The 23,075-nt window shown below is 49.3% G+C and overlaps 1 protein-coding gene across 1 annotated transcript in view; it reads left to right on the forward strand.

Moving 5' to 3' along the window:
- The window catches only part of stpg1 (sperm-tail PG-rich repeat containing 1), a 129,107-nt gene that overhangs the window by 74,807 nt on the left and 31,225 nt on the right, over positions 1–23,075 (forward strand). The window contains exons 3-5 of the mRNA XM_072501131.1: positions 1,942–2,060; positions 13,777–13,878; positions 14,573–14,752. Of these exons, the coding sequence (XP_072357232.1) occupies positions 1,942–2,060; positions 13,777–13,878; positions 14,573–14,752 (401 nt within the window). The remainder of the gene's footprint in view (positions 1–1,941; positions 2,061–13,776; positions 13,879–14,572; positions 14,753–23,075) is intronic.

Below are 23,075 nucleotides of genomic sequence, written 5' to 3' on the forward strand. Positions count from 1 at the left end.
CTGCACCTCACCATGAATTGCATTGTGACCAGGGACAGTGGGGACGAACAGGGAGAGGAATCTTATGGGAGCATGAGTGATGATTGATGCCACTGTCCTATTTTCTGATGGTTTACACAGAAATCCTAAATATTTTTGTGTGGAATAAGGCAGAAAAATCCAACCTCTAATTTCATAATGTTACTGAATCAGGGTAATAATCTTTTAAAATTGTAATTAGTTTGTTTTGGTGGCACAAACAGTATTGGAACACCAGTCACCAACGATGGAAATCGAGATCTGTTCACATTTTAGAGTAGCCTGACAGGAAAACATGAATAAATCACATCTGATATTGATGGATTCAAATTGTTTGAACTGTTTATATGAAGATTGCACTGATGCTTAAAAACCAGAAGCAGGTTTTCAGACGTAGGCCATGGGCGGGATTCTCCACAGACCGCAACAAAATCGATTGAGCGGAGAATCGATTCTGACGCCGCAATCAGGGATGGCGCCAGATTGACGCTGGTTTGCGAGTCTACGCCCCCTCCGAAATGCCGTCATCGCGTTGCATACCGCTCGCTGTTGCAATGGTGTTGGCTGATGGGGTGAGTTCCCGTCCGTGCGGGACATGTGTGGTCTCAGAGGTCGGGGACCGGTGTGGCGGCTGCATCTGTGTCCAGCGCCGCCACACTCGGCCAGTATCCATGCCGCTGGCAGGGTGGGCTTCCGCAAGGGCAGGGGGGACTGGTGGGGGAAGGCCAGGGGGTGGCCTGTATGGTCGCAGATAGCGTGTCGGGTCTGCGCATGGCCGGCGCCATGTTGTACAGCACGACCGCTGCGTGTCATCGCTGTGCACCTGCGCGGCCAGGGACCCGGCCATTCTGTGCCCGTTTTTGGCGCAGGAACCGGGAGTTTCTCACAGTGCCGCTGCTAGCCCCTCGCCGGTCCCCAATCGGTGAGGAGTCGGCACTGATTTTTGCATCGTAAAATGCCCACAAATTCGAGCCGGCACTTAGCCGCTGAAACCAAGAATCCAGCCCAATGTATTTGACCCTGGCCTTGCATTTGTTAAAGGATGACATGCAATTACACCAGGATAGAGGGTACAAAGCTCTTGCTATAGTTATTCTGCATCTCTATCAGTCAATGAATAATGCAGACATAAGGGGTGGGATTCTCTGATCCTGAGGCTAAGTGTTGACGCTGTCGTAAACGCCGTCGCATTTTACAATGGCATCAACAGGCCGCTAGGAGCAGCGATCCTGCGCCGCACAGGGGGCCAGCATGGCACTGGAGAGCCTCACGCTGCTCCAGCTGCCAATGCCGGTGTCAGAACAGGCGCCGCGAGTCCGCCCATGCGTGCTAGGGTTGGCGCGACTTCGCGCATGCATGCTAGTTGCCTCCTCCACGCCGGCCCCGACGCAACATGGCGGAGAGCTACAGGGACCCGGCGCGGAGGAACATAGGCCCCCACCAGGATAAGCCCACCCGCCAATCGATAGGGCCCGATCGCGGGCCAGGCCACCGTGGAGGCCCCACCACGGGGTCAGATCCCCCCTCCCCCACCACCAGGCCGCCTCCTGCAACATGAACGCCGAGGTCCCGCCAAGTGGGACCACACGTGAACGGCGCCGGCGGGACTCGGCCTAACTCGGCGGGCCTCGGCCTAACTCGACGGGCACTCGGCCCGTCGCGCCGCGACGATGCCAATGGCACCGATTCTCAGGTGACCGGAGAATCGGCGGACCGTCGTCGGGGCGGAGTCACGTGACTCGCGCCCCCCTCCCCCCCCGGCGATTCTCCGACTCAGTGCGGGGTCGGAGAATCCCGTCCAAGATGCCAATTCCATCAACATCCAATATGTGTCATGGTAAATCTTTATTTCTGACTATGTTTTCCTAGTTGGTGAATGGGGTAGATTTTCTTATCTCTCTATTTATGATTGCTGTTCTGTAGGATGGAAATCATCAATTTTCGCTGCTACAATACCAAGCAAGTATCAAACTGTGAGGTATGAAATACTCGAGAGGAAGGGGTTTGGTTCTCGGGCAAGAAGATTTGATGATGATTTTCAGGTAATAATTCTTCAAACGTCCACCAAACGATTGCAACTACAAACAATTTCTTTTTCAATTATTGATTTAAAACATATACTGTACATATATGCTAAAGTGGTGAATTTTTTAATCCAGATAAAGGACTTTTTGTTTTGCATAGTTTACGCATTCGATGCTTCTAGCTCAGATAGAGCAAGGGTTAGATGCACAGGAAGGAGCCTCAGATGCTCTGCCATTGTTAGAGATAGGACCCACTTGACAAATGGCAGGGATCCAGATGCACGGGTTGTCTGATATGTAGGGAACTAAAATTCTGCCCACCCTTTACAAAGCAAATGGCATTCAGTAGGACGAAGAATCCTGCCAGACAAGAGTTTGCACTGGAGGCCATTTTGCCCGGTACATAAGAAAAATAGCTTCCAGATAATTATGTGGGTGCCACTGGAGAGTGGAAAGGCAATCCAGGGCTAAATTTAAATAACAATATATTCAGAAAATCTTCTTGCACAGGAGCCAAAGGGGACATGGTTGGGATCAGGAATAAGATACAGGCAACCTCCCACCCAACTTACCAATTTTTTTAGCGGCATGGTGGCACACTGGTTAGCATTGCTGCCTCACAGCACCAGGGAGGCGGGTTCGATTCCGATCTTGTGCGAATGCATGTCTGGAGTTTGTGTGTTCTCCCCATCTGCTTGGATTTCCTCCGGGTGCTCCGTATTCCTCCCACAGTCCAAAGATGTGCAGGTTAGATGGATTGGCCATGTTAAATTGTCCTTAGTGTCCAAAGGTTAGGAGGGGTTACAGGGATAGGTTGGGGGAGTGGGTCTAGGTAGGGTGCTCTTTCCGAGGGTCGATGCAGGCTCGATGGGCCCAATGACCGTTTTCTGAACTTTAGGGATTCAATGATTTTATTCTATGATTCATTGGGTAGCCATATGCTGGGAGTGTATCTGCAGTGACATGCGTGCCAGCCAGTATTCCCCTTGCAAATTAGATACACTCCAACTGACTCTACAGACTCCAGTAGGGCCAGCACTGATGAACACTGGTGGGTGCAGACCCAGTAGACCACCAGGATCATGACTTCAGATTTATGGTGCAAACAACCTGATTTAACTGTAAACAAGCACAGGGACGTTTCTCGTGTATCCTGGTGAACATTTGTCCCTCAATCAATGTCACAAAAATAGATATAATAGAATGGAAACGCTGGAAAATCTCAGCAGGCCTGGCAGTATCTGGGGAGTGAGAAACAGAGTGGGCGGGATTCTCTGGTCACCGGGCCCGAGGTCAACAGAGCTCTCCATTGTATACGGCTCGCCCCTGGCATTCATGCGATGGGTGGGGTGGGAGAATCCAGCCCAAGTTTCGAATCCGATTTGACTTCTTCAGAGCTGGAGCGAGTTAGTAATGTGGTGGGTTTTATACTGCTGAGGAGAGAGAGGGTGGCGCAAAATAGCAGGTCAGGGATAAGTGACAGCTCAGGAGAGATTTGACAAAGATGTAATGGACATAAGGGGCGGAATTCTCCGGAAACGGCGCGATGTCCGCCGACTGGCGCCCAAAACGGCGCAAATCAGACGGGCATCGCGCCGCCCGAAAGGTGCGGAATGCTCCGCATCTTTTGGGGCCGAGCCCCAACATTGAGGGGCTAGGTCGGCGCCGGAGGAATTTCCGCCCCGCCAGCTGGCGGAAAAGGCCTTTGGTGCCCCGCCAGCTGGCGCGGAAATTACATCTCCGGGCGGCGCATGCGCGGGAGCGTCAGCGGCCGCTGACAGTTTCCCACGCATGCGCAGTGGAGGGAGTCCCTGCCGCCTCCGCCATGGTGGAGACCGTGGCGGAGGCAAAAGGGAAAGAGTGCCCCCACGGCACAGGCGCGCCCGCGGATCGGTGGGCCCCGATCGCGGGCCAGGCCACCGTGGGGGCACCCCCCCGGGGCCAGATCGCCCCGCGCCCCCCCAGGACACCGGAGCCCGCCCGCGCCACCTTGTCCCGCCGGTAAGGTAGGTGGTTTAATTGACGCCGGCGGGACAGGCATTTTAGCGGCGGTACTTCGGCCCATCCGGGCTGGAGAATCGAGCGGGGGGGCCCGCCAACCGGCGCGGCGCGATTCCCACCCCCGCCGAATATCCGGTGCCGGAGACTTCGATAAATTGCCTGTCCCGCCTTTAGATTAAACCACCTTTTGAATGGCGGGACAAGGCGGCCTGGGCAGGCTCCGGGGTCCTGGGGGGGCGCGGGGTGATCTGGCCCTGGGGGGTGCCCCCACGGTGGCCTGGCCTGCGATCGGGGCCCACCGATCCGTGGGCGGGCCTGTGCCGTGGGGGCACTCTTTCCCTTCCGCCTCCGCCACGGTCTCCACCATGGCGGAGGCAGAAGAGACTCCCTCCACTGCGCATGTGCGGGAATGCCGTCAGCGGCCGCTAACGCTCCCGCGCATGCGCCGCCCGGAGATGAACACCAATTTTGAAAGCCAGCATTTTGAATGTACCCAAAATAAAAGCAAAATACCACGGATGCTGGAAATCTGAAATAAAAACAGGAAGTGCTGACAAAACTGGCAGAATCAGCGGAGAGAGGAACAGAAATAAACGTTTTGTTCCCAATATGAAGAGTCATATCAAAACGTTAACTCTGTTTCCCTTCTCGCTCCACCAATGCTGTACTTTCCAGCACTTTTGTTTTTTATTTAAATGTATTTCTTTTCCAAATCCACTGCATGTAAAACCGGTTAAACAAATGACATTAGGTGTGTTCTGTGGAATTCCCAGGCTTCTCGAGGATCACAGAATTGTTACGACGCAGGAGGAGGCCATTCGGTCCACCGTGCGTACACTGGCTCTCCAAATGAACATTATGACTTACTGCCATTCTCCTGCCTCCCCCCCCCCTCCCCCCCCCCCCCTTCCCGTACCCCTGCACATTGGTTCCACTCAAATTGTGTTACTTTTCAACACAAGCGTAATTGGGCGCCACGCAGTCATTTGAAGGCGACGTAAATGTCTTCATAATCACCTTTATTGAGCTTGTTGCTTCTTGTTTGTGGTGCCAGGTGATGAAATGGTTTGTGAATAAGAGTTCAAACAGAGATGGGCGGAATAGCTCAAAGATTCTAACTGCAATTGTGGAGTAGAGGAGGAGGGAGACAAGCAGCTATCAAGAGGAATGGAAGGTGTGGGTTGGAATGTATGGCCGGAAAAGATTACTGGGTGAGGCTGGGAGAAGATTTCAAAATGAAGATTGAGGATTTTGAAGTTGATTTGATGGTGCAGAGAGTGTGGGGGTGGAGGGTGGACTGTGGCTCTACGTGGGATGGGACTTGGGCTGCGGAATTCTGGGTCAGTTGAAATTTGCACAGGCTAAAAGCTGACAAAGTGATCATTTCAGAAGTTGCACTGTGAAGTGTCAACGACATGAATGTGGGCTTTAGCACTGATGGTAGTAAGAGAGGGGAGGACAAAGAAAGTACTGGTGGGTTTGAAGACTCAGATCGGGGTGAAAGGAACCTTAAGCACCATTGGACTCAACCTACAAACATCGAGAAATTTTATGAAGGCTGAAAAAATGATGTCAAGGTACTGGATGGCCCCAGCTTTGCCATCATTGAGCTGTAGAAACGTATAACACATCAGGATTTAAAGTTAGATATAGGTAGTTAAATTTTACAGCAACAGTACTGGAGGCAGTAAGGTGGCAGAGAGGTAGAATTGACTGTGAGCAATCTGCATGCAGAAGCTGACATTATGTAAATGATTTCACTGAGTGGTTGTTTGTGGATGATGAATGAAGGGTACCAAGAATATGCACCCCAGGCACAGGTGACCATGGGAGGAGGAAGGAATTGAAAATATCCAAATTAGGCACTAGCCGCAGACCTGAATACAAGTCACAATGTGCAAACAGTTCAGACAGTTACAAAGTTTACTTTACTGATCAAACCCAGTTGCTGCTGAACAAATGCGTTTGTTTAAAATCTGTAGAGTTTAATGAGCTCTCAGATGAGTCACCAGATGGCAAAACCTGCCAGAGGTGAAAGGAATTTAACAGTGTTTTTCTAATAACGCTTGGTTAGCCTGTGAACTGTGCAGATTAGGGGCAGGTAGTGTTTGTCAAAGAATGGGGAAACATTTCTGCCAGGTATGTGAAACTTCTGCTGAAAATATAGTCCACCCCTCTTTTAAGATTTCCAGTTTGCCAATCACTATCGCCAGAAGATCTCCCTATTAGATCATAGCCTCTTACCCTGGGGGCATTTTATATTCACACTCCTGCCTGTCTCCCAGCTACCACTGGCGGTCTCCCTCCCCAACTTCGGGTTCACACGATCCCCATTCTGCCCTCTTCCTTCAACACCACTCCTGGCTCCTACCAGCTGCCACTGTTGTTCAGAGTCATGGAACTCCGTAACATGCTGCGGGTAAAATTCCCTGATCTTGCAAAGCCATCAGGAGACTTGTTGCCAACAGTATTCGGCTGAGTTCCACCACCAAAGCACCAGATGACAGCCAGGAGTAACAGCAAAGGACAGAGTCAGAAATGGTGTCGATGATGGGAACCCTCACAACATTTAAGACACATTTCGATGAGCATTCGAAATGTCAAAACATACAAGTCTACAGACCAAGTGCTGGAAGGTGGAATTAGAATAAATTGGTGCTAAATCAAGAAAAAAACCAAAAAAATAAAAGAACAGATAGATGCTTGATGGCCGGCAGACACAATGGGCTGAAGGGCCTCTTTCTGTGCTGTAAAGCTCTATGACTCTATGTTCATCTATGGACATAACTAAACAGACTGAATTCCAGTTGTCCTTGCAATATATAGATGGAGTCCAATTTTAACATTATTAGATGAGTGACAAGTTTTGAGCTGGAGAAAATGGTACCTTTTATTCATTTTCTTTCAGAGAAGGCGAGTGTCGCTGGCCAACCCCTTATTTCCACAACTGAATGGCTTACCCGGCCATTTCCGATTCAACCACATTGCTAGGAGTATGGAGCCACATGTAGGCCTGACCAGATAAGGATGGCAAATTTCCTTCCTTAAAATAATTTAGTTTTGTGGCCACCATTCCTGTGACAGACTTTCAATTCCTGATCTTTGTGAAATGGATTTAAATTCCACCCACTGCCATGGTGGGATTGTGAACGCATGACCCCAACACACAGGCCTGGGCCTCTGGATTACCAGTCCAGTGACATTACTACTACACCACCGTCTCCCCTGAAGCATGACCAGAGGATCTTTTACATCCAGCTGAGCAGGCAGATAGGGCCTTGGTTTAACATCATGTGTAGAAGACAGCACCTCACACAGTACAGCACTCCCTCAATACTGCACTGGAGCATTAGCCTTGATTCTTGTGCTCAAATTAAGTCCTGGGGCGGAATTTTCTCTTTTCTTTAACAATGTGTCAAGCCAGGCGGGAAAAGCCAAGTGTAGCCCACTGGCCACGCTGCCAGGATTTCCTGCCATATTTTTGTAAGGGCCACGAAGAATCCAGCACGAGTTTTAAGGATACAAAGTAATAACATTTATTTACTATAACATATATACATAACAGTAGCAGTAACTTCCCTTGCTACATACTCCTTCCTGCTGGTTCCTGAACTGGCCAGCTTTATTTATACTAGGAGTTTACTAGTGGTTTCTCCGCCCCCCTCATTGGGGAAGCTCATACTCCCACAGGATTGTGGGATAGTCATTAGTCCCCAGCCAATGGTAAGTAGGCAGGTTACAACACATATATTTTGACACATTGTCAAAATGAGTCCCGGAAATGGGTCACTCTCCAGCAACCCCAGCTCCTGACAGATTGGGCACCAAAATACATTCATAGATTCAAGTCCATCCCATCCACAAGGGAACACCGCCCCCCCTGTTCACCCAAGACAAGGAGTCACTCCTTCCCGAACCACTCCAAGCATGACCCTGTCCACCCTGGGGGTTGTACCAACCTACCTGTGCAGTCCAAAACGTTCGCCGTTTGTCAGGATTCTTTCAAACAATATTGGCATAGCAGACTGATACAAAATAATTACTCTCAGGGTATCACACATTAACTTGCATAGTTCAATTCCTATTGTCCAAGGTTAGACTCAGACACTTCCTGCATCTAATGACACATAGTGCAGACAAAACACATGCTTATGCCGGTTTCCATGGCCAGTTTTTCCTGTAATTGGTCTTCAGAGACTATGAGCGCGATTTAACTAAATGGGAGCAAAGTCCAATTGCGAGCATGTTTAGCGATGTGTTTCCTGGCACTTGCAATGACCCCCCTCCCTCAAAACCCCTATGGGAGGATACCCGCACCCCCCGACACAGGGTATGTCTGGCCCAATCGCACCCGTAAACAAATGCCAGCTTAGCAGTGCCAACCTTGCACCCTGACAAGTGCTCCTGCCATCTAGCAGTGCCATTTGGCATCTTGGCTGTGCCAAGCTGGCACCCAAGTGGCACTGCCAGGGTGCCAGGCTGGCAGTGCAAGGGTGCCCAGGTGATACCAGCAGTGCCAGGGTGCCACACTGCCCAAAGCCTCCGATCTCCTGGGAGACCCCCATGAGTGCCATTCCACCTGGTCCCCGTTTCTGGAACCCAGTACTGAACACCACTCACCCAAGATCTCCGAGGTGAGGGAGATTGATCCCATACCTCAGGTAACTCAGGCGCCTGCACATTAATGTGAGACTAGCTTTAAGCAGATTTGCTAAAAAGCGATCTTTCAACATCTCGCGAGATCGTGGTTGATCTTGCAAGGTGTTGCGAGCGAGGTAGATCCTGAGAGTGCCCCCCCCCCCCCTCACCATTCTTCTATCGGCCACGCTGCACCATGGTAAGCTACTTTTACAGACACAGTGTGGCCATTAAATCGCACCCAATATCTTGAGAGGCATCTCTCCACGTCAAGCATGGCTGACCAGTGGACTTTTATCACCTGCCATAGGTGTATTGGGGGGATTTACAGGTTGATAACCAATCTCTTTGGCCGCTTGATGAACACAGCTCCTGTGGAGTGGGACTCAAACTCAAAGCTTCTGACTCAGAGGCAGGGATGCTATCCACAGTGCCCCCAAAACTCCCTTGTCCAAGATTACCTGCATATTAATAGCATGCAACCCTTTTCTGTTTATTTAAGCTATGGGGTTATTATTTTGGGCTGTGGTCAAATCAATGCACTTTTAAGAAGCTGCCATTGGTAAAAACTCTATGGCATTGTGCGCTGCTTTCACTTTATAAAGAGAATATGAGATAATATGAAAGAATGCTTCTGCCATGATTTAGATACATTAGTATACAGAGAACTAGTGAATTTAGCAAATATTTTCATGGTGGCTTAAAGGGATTAGTAGCATGAAAATTCTACTATAAATGGATTAGAACTACTATTCCGGATTAGGAGAATGAAAATTCTAGGGCAGCATGGTGACAGTGGTTAGCACTGCTGCCTCACAGTGCCAGGGACCTGGGTTCAATTCTGACCTCAGGTCTGTCTATGTGGTGTTTGCACGTTCTCCCCGTGCCTGCGTGCGTTTCCTCCAGGCGTTCCGGTTTCCTCCCACAGTCCAAAGATGTGCAGGTTAGGTAGATTGGCCATGCTAAATTGCCTCTTGATGTCCAGGGATGTGCAGGTTAGGTGATGTTACGGGGATAGGGTGGGGATGTGGGCCTAGGTAGGATGCTCTTTCAGAGGGTCGGTGCAGACGTGATGGGCCAAATGGCCTCTTGCTGCACTGTCAAAATTCTATGAAAATTCAGTGCAATGGTGATTACAATTATGGATAAAGCTGTTGTGTGGTGCAATTTGTCTCAAAGTTGTGTCTAATGAAACTGCACCTCCGTGACAGCCTCCTTTATGAAACTTAAATAACTAAGACAGGTTTCTTCAGATATTCCCAAGAAGGTGTGCCTATAGGCCTTACAAAAGCTCCTGGGACAAAGGTGGGTGGATCCCAAATGCCTGAGGTTGTAATTGTCCATATCTTTGTTTCATCAACGTGAACTCCAAACTCCTCCTCCAAATCAATGACTGTCATGGAAATGTACAAATAAATTCCCAAGCTGGAAAGTTTAGTTGTTGCCTGCTAGGTGTTCAGTAGTTCTTACAAAGGTGTTCCGAGTCTTGTATGGTTAAATATCATAACACGTAAATATGTACCTATATACAGGATATAGCCCAAGCAATTAGCTAAATCCGTGCTTGCTTCTACATGGGTCTTTGTCCAGCCAACAACTCTCTCTAGTCTCAGGTCATGCATCTCTTTACATCACACTGTGGTCAGTACTGTTTCCCAGCCCCACATTATCCCTTGCTATACCAGATACCCTTATACTACATTCTGCAGTGATTAACTCACCTATGCCTTCCCAAAGCCTATCCCCCATCTTCAGGGCATTAGTCAGTGATGTGATAGAATACTCTACACTTGCCTGGAATGTAGCTCCAACAATAGATCTGATGCAATCAGGATAGTTAATGCAATTCATATGTTTTAAAAGGGAGATCGAATGAGTTCAGGAAACTATGGACCAATTAAATTCATGCCACTTGTGGGAAAGATAAGGGAATCCTCATTCAAAGATGTGATGGAAAAAAATGAAAGATTTCAGCACAGATTTCAAAAGGGAAGATCAGGCATAATCACCATTATTTTATTCTTTGACGAGCTAACGGAAAGGGTAGATTAGGGAAGTGAAGTAGATTCTATGTATTTTGATTTTCAAAAGGCCTCTGATTAATTACCACAAAGTAGACCCATGATTAAGGCCAGAATATAAGGGCTGGCTACTGGCAAGAAACTGTCAGGCCCCTGCCAGGCCTGGTCCTCAAAGTGGGGGAGCACACAAATGGGTTGTTAAATTTGTAGATTGGGTGCCCATTACTGCTGGGTGGTTAGCCTCTGGCAGTGATGACGTACCACATGGGAAGATCGCCCAGAGTAGGGGACGTGTTGGCCTGCTTACCTGACACTAATATTTCCAACCTTTCTCCTGCTGCTGCCTTCAAATCCACTCCTGCAGGAGCAGAAAGATTCAGTTAACCAAAGGGAATTCCGTTTGGGAAGGGATTCATGTATCTTCTTTTTGGAGAAATTAGAATTTGTAGAGGGTGGGGGACAAGAAAGGGAACATTGGAATAATTAAGTCTGGAGATGGACATGATCAACATACCTGGACAATTTTCCACATTGTCGGGTAGATGCCAGTATTGTACCTATAGTGAAACATCTTTGGTAATGGCCTTCAGCACTACAGTCCAGAATGCTGTCAGGGCCCATAGCCTTTGCTGTATCTAGTGCATTCAGCATTTTCTGAGATCATATGGGATGACTCGAATTGGATGAGTTAAAATAAATTGTTGAATGTAAAATCAATCCTTTAATCAGTCCCCTGGTGTTGATTTGTTATTCCTGTTTCATATCATTTTTGGCACTGTGGTTCTCTTCTGCCCCTTCAGCCATTGCAGTTCTGCTCTTTGCAACTTTGAAAATTCACTACATGGTCTCGAATACAAAGAAACGAGTGATTGGTTAATACCCTGTCACAGGTTAATGAATCAGGTGAAAACAAGCTTTATTTGGTTTGACTGTCCATCATTTATCTGTAAATGGAAACACCAATGGTGAAGGGAATTGGATTTCTTCTTGTCTAAAGTTGAGAGAATTGGGCACTTACCTCTCTGACACTACTTTCCCATTTGTTCCCAGACTCTCCTGCAATCACTGATCCAATAACCTGCTCACAGATGCACAATTTCAATTACACCAGGGCTTCAGACCTCATTATAACTTTGGCCCAAATTTGGACTAACAATTGAATTACAAACCTGGGGCGAAATTCGCCTACCCGCCCCGCCACATTTCTGCCCCGACCGGCCGGCGGGAGTCTCCGTAACACCGGCCGGTCAATGGGGTTTCCCATTGTGGGGCAGCCCCACGCCGTCGGGAAACCCCCGGGCGCCGGCAAAACGGAGACTCCCACCGGCGGAGAATGACGCCCCTGAGGTGAGAATGACTGCCATTGGCATTAAGGCAACATCTGGCACTGTGTGGCATCGACGCGGCTCAGTGGCACAGTGGTTAGCCTCACAGCACCAGGGACCTGGGTTCAATTCCAGCCTTGGGTCACTGCCTGTATGATGTTTTTACGTTCTCCCCATGTCTGCATGGATTTCCTCCGGTTGCTCCAAATTCCTCTCATAGTCCAAAGATGTGCGGCTTAGAAGGATTGGCCATGATAAATTGCCCTTCAGTGTCCAGGGATGTGTGGGTTGGGTTACAAGGATAGGGCAGGGTGGACATGGGTAGAGTGCTCATTCGAAAGATCGGTGAAAACCCGATGGGCCGAATGGCCTGCTTCTGCACTGTAGAAATTCTATGATTCCTATGAAGGAGCCCTAGTAAAACTGAAGTCAACGTGAATCGGCGAAAACTATCGCCTGGTTGGAGTCATACCTAGCAAGGAGGAAGATGGTTGTGGTTGTTGGAGGCCAATCACCTCAGTCCTGATGACATCACTGAAATGAAATTAAAATGAAATTAAAATCGCTTGTCACAAGTAGGCTTCAAATGAAGTTACTGTGAAAAACCCCTAGTCGCCACATTCCGGCGCCTGTTCGGGGAGGCTGGTACGGGAATTGAACCCGTGCTGCTGGCCTGCCTTGGTCTGCTTTAAAAGCCAGCTCTTTAGCACTGCAGGGGGTTTTCAGAGCTGTGTCTTAGGCCCAACTTCAGCTAACTTATCAATGAGCATCCTTCCATCTTAAGAACAGAATGGGGATGTTCATTTCAAATTATAGCATTCAGTTCCATTCATAATGTGTTCGAAATTAATGCAATCTGTGCATCTGGCAAGACCTAGGCAAAGGGATTGGCTGGTGAATGGCAAGTAACATTTGCACTATATAAGTGCCAGACAATAACAATCACCAACAAAAGAAAGTCTAAATAACTTCCCTTGACATTCAGTGGCATTGCCATTACTGAAATCCACACAACCTGATGAGTCACCATTGGACAGAAACTGGAGCAGCCATACTAATACTGTGACAAAGGACAAGTCAGAAACTGGGTAATCTGTGGTGATTAACTCGCCCGCTGACTCTCCCTCCAAAGCCTGACCTTGGCACAAACCAAGTGTGTGATGAAATACTCTCATCTTGCTTGGATGAGTGTAACTTCAACAACACTGAAGAAGCTCAACGCTATCCAGGACAAAGCAGCCCACTTGATCAGAACACCTTCTACCACCTTAAACATACATTCCTTCCAATATCGGTGCACTGCGGCCAAACTGTATATCATTATCATCTACATGATTCACTGCAACAACTTATCAAGGTTCTTCAACAGTGCCTTTCAAACCCTTGACCCCTACCACCCAGAAGAAGAAGGACAGCAGACACCAGCACCTCTTTGCTCTCTCCATGTCACAGATCGTTTTGGCTTGCAACTATCATCACAGAGTCAAAATCCTACAACTCCCTCCCTAACAGCACTGTGGGTATACCTATATCAGAATGCAGTGGTTCAAGAAGGTGGCTCACCACCAGCACCATCTCAAGGGCAATTGGGGGTGGAAAATGAATGCTGGCCTAGACAGCAACATCCAACACCTCATGAATGAATAATATAAAATCTCTGCTGTGGTAGTGATTGTCATCCATTAATACACAACTATCATACGTTACTGTTTTGATCAATAAGCTTTTTATACAGACATTCTTTTACAGAATGAAAACCCAGGGCCAGGTTCCTATGGTTTTGCTCATGGACCAATTGAAACCTTCAGTACCTCTCTCTCCAAAAGAGGAATGGGTGGACTTGCATCCAAAGTGAGTTTTTATATTTTCTTATCATAATGTAATTGTGATATCAGGGATATATTCAGCTCTTGTTTGATGGGAATTTTGTTATATGTCATAAGTGTTCTGCAAATGGTTGAGTCGTTATGCAAACAACCTCTGTAAAACAGACAAATAACAGAATCTGTGGGTGGAATTCCCCCAAACCCCAGCGGTGGGATCAATGATGGGCAGTGGATGGGGGCAGGTGCGGGGTGGCATCAATCAGGTGGATCCTCCATCTTCAGTGTCTCAAAGTGGTCCATCTTCCAGCCTCTGAATGTTTCTGGAGGTCCATCTTCTTCCTCCAATGGTGTGTCAGTGACGTCAGGCACCTTACAGTATGGCACCCAGGTATGCCATCAAACCCGCCCCTCCATGGATGATGCCGCGAAACCCTCGGATGCATAATTAATTATGCCAGGGAAGGTATGGTGTGGTGTCCCATCAGCCTCTGCAGTGGGATACCCTCCCCTACCACGGGACTTAGTAACGGATGGGAGAATTCCGCCCTGCATTTTACAGATCATCAACGTTTTCTGCACGGGAAATTCTTAATCAGTCCCATATAAATCTAAATCTACATCAGTTAGAGACTGAAATGCATTGAGTCCTTTCCACATTGTGCTCTTCCTTCCATAACTATTCCAATTATAAGATTTCTTTCTTTTTACTCATTATTTAGGTACCCCGTCAAGGACGGAAAAGATTTTCTCAGACTCCAGGAGCAAATGCATACGATATTTCATCTCCATTTTTATCAAAGATGGATTATCATATGGGGAATAGCAGTATGTTCCAGCCTCCCATTGCCATGAAAATGGATGATCCCAAAAATATGACGCCAGGTCCCAATGAGTATAATGTGAGTAGTGAAACTTCAGATATTGGAAAGGTTGCTGCAACTGGAGAAAGTATCAGAGAGCAACCGATTGAATGAAGCAGTCTGTTGTCATGTTGCACTCCAAAAGGAGGTGCAAATTAGTTCATTGTTCATTACAGTAATTTATTTGAGCTTTGTTTTAGCTATTCATTGTGAATATTTATCATGCGTGAGCAAAATTTCTGTTGGTAACAACCAGAATTAATGTTTTTATTCAAATAACTTCTTGATCTTGGAAGACCATGCCTTACAAATTTGTTAGAGTTCTTTGGTGAAGTGACCAGGAAGGTTGATCAGGGCAGGGCGGTAGACGTAGTCTACATGGACTTCAGTAAGGCCTTTGACAAACTTTCACATGGTAGGCTTCTCTAGAAGGCCAGATTGCACAGAATCCGGGGAGAGCTGGCATATCAGATATACAATTGGCTTAATGGAGGAAGCAGAGGATAATGGTGGATGCTTGTCGGACTGGAGGCCTGTGACTAGTGGTGTGCCTTAGGGGTCTGTGCTGGGCCCATTGCTGTTTGTTACCTATATCAATGAATTGGATAAGAATGCACAAGGCAGTAAGTTTGCAGATGACACAAAAATAGGTGGTTTTGTAGAAAGTGAGAAAGATTAGAAAAATTGCCGCAGGGTCTTGATCAGCTGGGGAAGTGGGCTGAGAAATGGCAAATGGAGTTAAATACAAATAAGTGTAAGATGTTGCATTTTGGAAAGTCAAATCAAGGTAGAACTTTCATGGTGAATGGTAGGACCTTAGCAAATATCATGCAACGGAGGGACCTTGGAGTTCAGGTGCATGGTTCTCTAAAGGTGGAGTCACAGGTAAATAGGGTAGTGAAGAAAGCTTCTGGCATGCTGGCATTCATCAGGCGGGACATTGAGTATAGAAGTTGGGAAGTTATGTTGCAGTTGTACAGGATGTTAGTGACGCCGCACCTGGAGTATTGTGATCAGTTCTGGTCGCCTTGCTATAGGAAAGATGTTATTAAACTGGAGAGAGTGCAGAACAGATTGACAAAGACGTTGCCAGGACTCAAGGAACTGAGTTTCTCAGGAGAGATTGGACATTTTCTTTGGAGCGTAGAAGACTGAGTGTTGACCTTAGAGAGGTGTATAAGACCATGAGAGACATGAATAGCATGAATGGGGAATCAAGAACCAGAGGGCATAGGTTTAAGTTAAGAGGGGAAATAATTAATGGAAACCTGAGGAACAACTTTTTTACACAGAGGATAGTACGTATGTGGAAGAGCTGCCAGAGGAAGTGGTTGAGGCGGGGACATTGGCAACATTTAAAAGGCATTTGGACAGATACATGGAGAGGAAAGGTTTAGAGGGATATGGGGCAAATGCAGGCAAATGGGGTTAGCTTAGATGGGCTTTTTGGTTGGCATGGACTAGTTTGGGCCAAAGGGCCTGTCTCCGTACCATAGATTCTATAAGTAAAGTTGGCATTCTGTTTTTTTTGATGGCTTATACACGGTGTGATGTGACTGAGCTTTACAGACAAAAGTGCAGATCGAGGTGATTACAGTACCAAATCAGTTAACTTGCAGTTTTACTGTTACAATCCATGGGTCACATATCATATGTTGGGTAGCAAAGTTAATATCCTGATCGAATGATACTTCAGTGTAGTTACTTGTGTAAAATGTGCCTTCATTCACATATTGCCAATAACTTGTGCACCAGTATACTACTACACCAGTCTGTTTGACAAGTTGAAGAAAATCGAAGCCTACATGTTGTTGAAACCGGCAGGCCTCGAGGCTTTGGATAAATCAGAATCCTTCACAGGGCAGGGTGGGTAGAGAGGGATATGGGCCAAATGCAGGCAAGTGGGACTGGCTTAGTGATAGAAGCTGGGCGGCATGGACAAGTTGGGCCAAAGGGCCTGTTTCCATGCTGTAAACATCTATGACATCTATGACCTTCCATGGTCACTAAGATTCCAGACATTCCATGGTCACTCACTGAGATTCCAGACCTTCCATGGTCACTCACTGAGATTCCAGACCTTCCATGGTCACTCACTGAGATTCCAGACCTTCCATGGTCACTCACTGAGATTCCAGACCTTCTACGGTCACTCACTGAGATTCCAGACCATCCATGGTCACTCACTGAGATTTCAGACCTTCCATGGTCACTCACTGAGATTCCAGACTTGCATGGTCACTCACTGAGATTCCAGACCTTCCATGGTCACTCACTGAGATTCCAGACCTTCTACGGTCACTCACTGAGATTCCAGACCTTCCACGGTCACTCACTGAGATTCCAGAGCTTCTACGGTCACTCACTGAGATTCCAGACCTTCCATGGTCACTCACTGAGATTCCAGAGCTTCCACGGGCACTCACTGAGATTCTAGACCTTCTACAGTCACTCACTGAGATTCCAGACCTTTCATGGTCACTCACTGAGATTCCAGACCTTTCATGGTCACTCACTGAGATTCCAGACCTTCCATGGTCACTCACTGAGATTCCAGACTTTCCATGGTCACTCACTGAGATTCCAGACCTTCCATGGTCACTCACTGAGATTCCAGACCTTTCATGGTCACTCACTGAGATTCCAAAGCTTCCATGGTCACTCACTGAGATTCCAGAGCTTCTACGGTCACTCACTGAGATTCCAGACCTTCCATGGTCACTCACTGAGATTCCAGACCTTCCTCAGTCACTCACTGAGATTCCAGACCTTCCATGGTCGCCCACTGAGATTCCAGACCGTCCATGGTCACTCACTGAGATTCCAGACCTTCCATGGTCACTCACTGAGATTCCAGACCTTTCATGGTCACTCACTGAGATTCCAGAGCTTCTACGGTCACTCACTGAGATTCCAGACCTTTCATGGTCACTCACTGCGATTCCAGACCTTCCATGGTCACTCACTGAGATTCCAGACCTTCCATGGTCACTCACTGAGATTCCAGACCTTCCACGGTCACTACTGAGATTCCAGACCTTCCACAGTCACTCACTGAGATTCCAAACCTTCCATGGTCACTCACTGAGATTCCAGACCTTCCATGGCCACTCACTGAGATTCCAGACCTCCTACGGTCACTCGCTGAGATTCAAGACCTTCCTTGGTCACCCACTGAGATTCCAGACCTTCCATGGTCACTCACTGAGATTCCAGACCTTCCATGGTCACTCACTGAGATTCCAGACCTTCCATGGTCACCCACTGAGATTCCAGACCTTCCATGGTCACTCACTGAGATTCCAGACCTTTCATGGTCACTCACTGAGATTCCAGAGCTAAAACGGTCACCCACTGAGATTCCAGACCTTCCACGGTCACTCACTGAGATTCAAGACCTTCCTTGGTCACCCACTGAGATTCCAGACCTTCCATGGTCACTCACTGAGATTCCAGACCTTCCAAGGTCACTCACTGAGATTCCAGAGCTAAAACGGTCACCCACTGAGATTCCAGACCTTCCATGGTCACTCACTGAGATTCCAGACCTTCCATGGTCACTCACTGAGATTCCAGACCTTCTACGGTCACTCACTGAGATTCCAGACCTTCCACGGTCACTCACTGAGATTCCAGAGCTTCTACGGTCACTCACTGAGATTCCAGACCTTCCATGGTCACTCACTGAGATTCCAGAGCTTCCACGGGCACTCACTGAGATTCTAGACCTTCTACGGTCACTCACTGAGATTCCAGACCTTTCATGGTCACTCACTGAGATTCCAGACCTTTCATGGTCACTCACTGAGATTCCAGACCTTCCATGGTCACTCACTGAGATTCCAGACCTTCCATGGTCACTCACTGAGATTCCAGACCTTTCATGGTCACTCACTGAGATTCCAAAGCTTCCATGGTCACTCACTGAGATTCCAGAGCTTCTACGGTCACTCACTGAGATTCCAGACCTTCCATGGTCACTCACTGAGATTCCAGACCTTCCACAGTCACTCACTGAGATTCCAGACCTTCCATGGTCACCCACTGAGATTCCAGACCGTCCATGGTCACCCACTGAGATATATTCAACTAGAATGGGAAACAGCATCTGCCCCTTGTTGATTCACACTCAGAGTGAGATGAAGCTGATTACTGATTACCTGTCACGAGGATCACTACAGTAATCCGGAAGCTGAAGAGACACTTGCCGTTCATAGCACTCCACACTGGCTAATGACAGACAATGCCCACTCCTTGTGCGCAAGGCGTTCAAGGACTTTTCACACACATGTGGGACTTTGAACATTTTAAATGCAGTTCCCTTTACCCACAATCGAATGGCTAAGAGGAGTGTGCAGGATGCTCAGCAAAGCACCTCCTCAAAAATTGCCTCCACATCAACTCAGATTTTTATGCTCCATTTCTTAGTCTGTACCCTGCCAAGGGAAGGTTTGCCCTGAAGAGCACAGAGATTATTCTCCAGACACACCAGGACCATAACCCCTGTTGCTGAAATCCTGCTGCAGCCTAAAGTGGAAACGAATGTGAAGGAAGCCCTTATGATATGAGGACAAAGAGGCTACAATGACCACAACACCTGCAAAATCTGGACTCTGGAGCCGGGCAAGACAGTCAGAGTGAAAACTGTACGGAGTTATGACAAACAGGCTGTTGTGTACAGTCATGCTCCCCAACTCAACAGCTGTATTGCTTGAAAAGGCAATTGAGGCATTCTGAGGGTGTGAAAGATGCTGGGCAGAATTCTCCATTGGCTGACACCAAAATCGCAAAGTATGATTGGGCAGAGAACCGGTTCAGACGAAGGAATCGCGGCGGGCGCCGATTTGACGCCAAATCGCAATTCTCCGTTACCTCGACAACGGTGACAATGCGGTCCGGAACGCAGGTACAGTAAACACCGTTTGCATTTCATTAGCGATCCCAACGCGGTATTCTCCGGGGCCGCCACGATTCTCTGCCTCCGATGGGCCATGTTCCTGACTGCGATTCACTTGTCCTTTTAATAAAGGTGAAACTGGCATTGTGGCTGATGGGGGAGAGAGGAGGTAGGACAAAGTGAGGCGCGACCGTGGGCTGACTGGGGTGTGGGGAGGGGGCCCCTGCCAGGGCCGGGGCAGGAGGGGGGGGGGGGAAATGACCAGGGAATGGGCCTTGTGGCCGGAGTGACCCCCCATGCGACTGGGGCAAGTGTTCAGGCACGGACGGCCATTGTCACACCCTGCAAGGCAGCCATCTTACTGCGCACTCACTGACCACCTACCTTGGCCCCTGGTTCTGCAGAGTGACATCGGCTGTATGGGTGCCCCCACAACCCCATCTCCACACACCCCCCCCCCCCACCGCCCCCCCCCCCCCCCCAACCTGGTCGCCACCCACCAGCGGCCCACTCAAGGGCAACACCCACTGTAGCCCCTACGGGGGCATCAGGCGGGGGCTGCAGAGCATACCGCAGGCAAGGGCAGGGCCATACAACGGTACCCCTGGCAACAGGAATGTGCGCCAGGGCCAGAGGCCCCCACGGTGCCGGGCAACGACGGGGCCAGGAGTGTGGAGATGGGCATGGGGTGGGGGGATATGCTTAGTACCAACCAGGGCCATCATGTAGCCCGGTGGGCATGGGGGTATGCACCATGTTAACATGTCAGCCTTTCACCCCCTGCAGACCATGGATGACTCAGCCAGCAATGGTGGCCTTCCTGCGTGTCGCTGCAGCCCTGGGGATGCCTTGTGGCTGTACGAGTTGGAGTTGCTCGAGGAGGAGGAGGAAGCTGCAGCAGCGGAGTGTGCAGCGGCGGAGCCTGCCCAGAGGAACAGGAGGCAGCCGCCCAGGATAGAGAGCCAGCCGCCCAACAGGCCGAGGAGAAGGTGAGGCAAAGGAGGCACCACATGAGGCCTCGTGAGTACCGACAGCACCTGTCATTCGAGGACCTACGACCGGGCATGCCTGTCAGATCATAGTGCACTTGGAACTGCGTGAATATGGGGGAGGATGCCCGCTCCTGGTGGCCATCAAGGTGACGGTGATCTGAAATCTTTTCGTCACGGGGTCCTTCCAGGTGCCATGGGGACCTGTCCGGGATCTTACAAACTTCAGGTGCATCGGTGCCATCACGGAGGCCCTATATGCCCAGTCGGCACATTACATCCACTTCATTCCACCAGGATGCCCGGGCAGCGGGTTCGCCGCCATCGCTGACATGCCCTGGGTCCAGGGGGTGATCGGCGGGATACATGTCCCCCTATGAGCACCTGTTGATGACAGGCCGCTCTACACCAACCGAAACAGGTTCAATTGAATGTGCAGCTGATATGTGACCATCAGCTGCGCATCATGCACGTCTGCACCCGATTCCCACACGTGTTCTCGACGCCTTCATCCTGGCTCACTCGAAGATTCCTGACATGTTCGAGACGTCATCCCCAGCTGAAGGGCTGGCTCCTGGGTGACAGGGATTATCCGCTGCAGTCGTGGCTGATGACACCTATCCGGGGGCCACAGACCAACGCGGAGACCCGCTACAACGATGGCCATGCAGCATGATCGAGCGGTGCGTCTCCCTCTCGAAGATGCAGTCCAGATGCCTGGACCGCTCTGAAGGTGCCCTCCAGTGTGATGCATCGTGGCAATCACGCAGACTGGGTGATCGCTTTGCTGAGCACCTTCGGTTTGAGTGCATTCAGGACCCGGACCTTCCCGTTCTTGCCATTTTAACACAAGGCCCTGCTCCCATGCCCACATATCTGTCCTTGGCCTGCTGCAATGTTCCAGTGAAGCTCAACATAAACTGGAGGAACAACATCTCATCTTCCAGTTAGGCACACGACACCCTTCCGGTCTCAACATCGAATTCAACAACTTCAGATGATTAGCTCTACCCCACCTCAACCCATTTGTTTTCATCCCATTTTATTTCAACGGTCTCTTACCATTTCTTTCTTTCTTTCTTGTCTTTCTTAATATATATTTAACCCCCCCCCCCGCCATCTTATCCACATTTCCTTACCCCTTCTCCCCTTTGCTTCCCCCTTCCCCTCCCCCACATCTCCATCTGTCACTGTTCGCCCTCTGATGTTAGTTTCTCTGCTGTTTGGCCTCTCACACCTTTTGTTCTCTCTGGGGACTGCCATTAGCACTCTTTCCCCTTGGTTTCTGTGGCTATTAGCACCCCGTTTCCCTGGGTTTCAGTGGCTATGACTCATCTTTCATTCTCACTCCACAGTATAAATATTCCCCACTTTCTCTGTCTTATAGCTTTGACAAAGGGTTATCGGGACTCTAAACGTTAGCTCTTTTCTCTCCCTACAGATGCTCCCAGGCCTGCTGAGATTTTCTAGCATTTTCTCTTTTGTTTCAGATTCCAGCATCCAAAGCAATTTGCTTTTATTTATTGAAGCATCGTGGCAGCCTGCTGTGTCCTCCAAAACATCATGCAGCAGAGGTCGATGTGCTGGAGGAGGAGGATGAACGCCAGGCCTCGTCCAATGATGAGGGTGCGGGGGAGGATGGGCAGGACATGGGGCCCAGGCAGGCACGGGAGGCCGCACAACGTGTGCTCCAGGGCCAACGTGCATGGGAAGCTCTGATGACCTCCAGGTTCAACGACTGAGGGTGGCAGAAACTGTTCTGGGGCATGGACACCGCATCCCCCCCTCCCCCCCATCCTTCCCCCCCCCCCCCTTCACCCCCCCCCCCCCCCCCCCCTGCCTGCAACCCCTCTGTGATACACACCTGTTGACCTGTCGCACTAAGTGGTCGGGGCCCTGGGTTGGCAGCAACACTGTGTCTGGTCTATGGGATGGAGGATGATGACAACTCGCTCTGCGATGAGCTCTGGTGCCCCGCATCGTTGACAACATCTGAGTCCTGCCCACGGTAACACTTTCCACCGTCCAGCTGGTGATCCCTGAATGTGAGCTGGCCATTCCATCTCACGGTGCCATCAGATCTCTGCGGAGGACAGTCAGGAGGGGTGGGAAGCCAAGGCCACCTACAAAATCTGTCCATTCCCCCCTCCTCCCTCACCGCACTCCCTCTGTGGCCAGCCCAGACCAGCCCACCCCTTCAGACCCATCAGACAAAGCACCAAGGCAGGTTGTAACAGTATGAATCGATGTTTAATGTGACAACATATATACAGAGTCGTGCCCCTATCACTAAATTGTGCCCTGCACCCGTGTTAACCTAACTGCTGACTAACTTTCTGACCTTACGGGCCCTAACTCTACATCTAGGTGGATCCCCAGAGGGTACATCATGGGTGGAGGTGACCTACTGTGATCCCCGCCCTGCGACCTGGGTCCCCGTTAGCGGCCATCTTCTGTTCTGCCTGCTGCCCACCAG

Source organism: Scyliorhinus torazame, chromosome 1 (assembly GCF_047496885.1).
Source record: "Scyliorhinus torazame isolate Kashiwa2021f chromosome 1, sScyTor2.1, whole genome shotgun sequence".
NCBI lineage: Eukaryota > Metazoa > Chordata > Chondrichthyes > Carcharhiniformes > Scyliorhinidae > Scyliorhinus > Scyliorhinus torazame.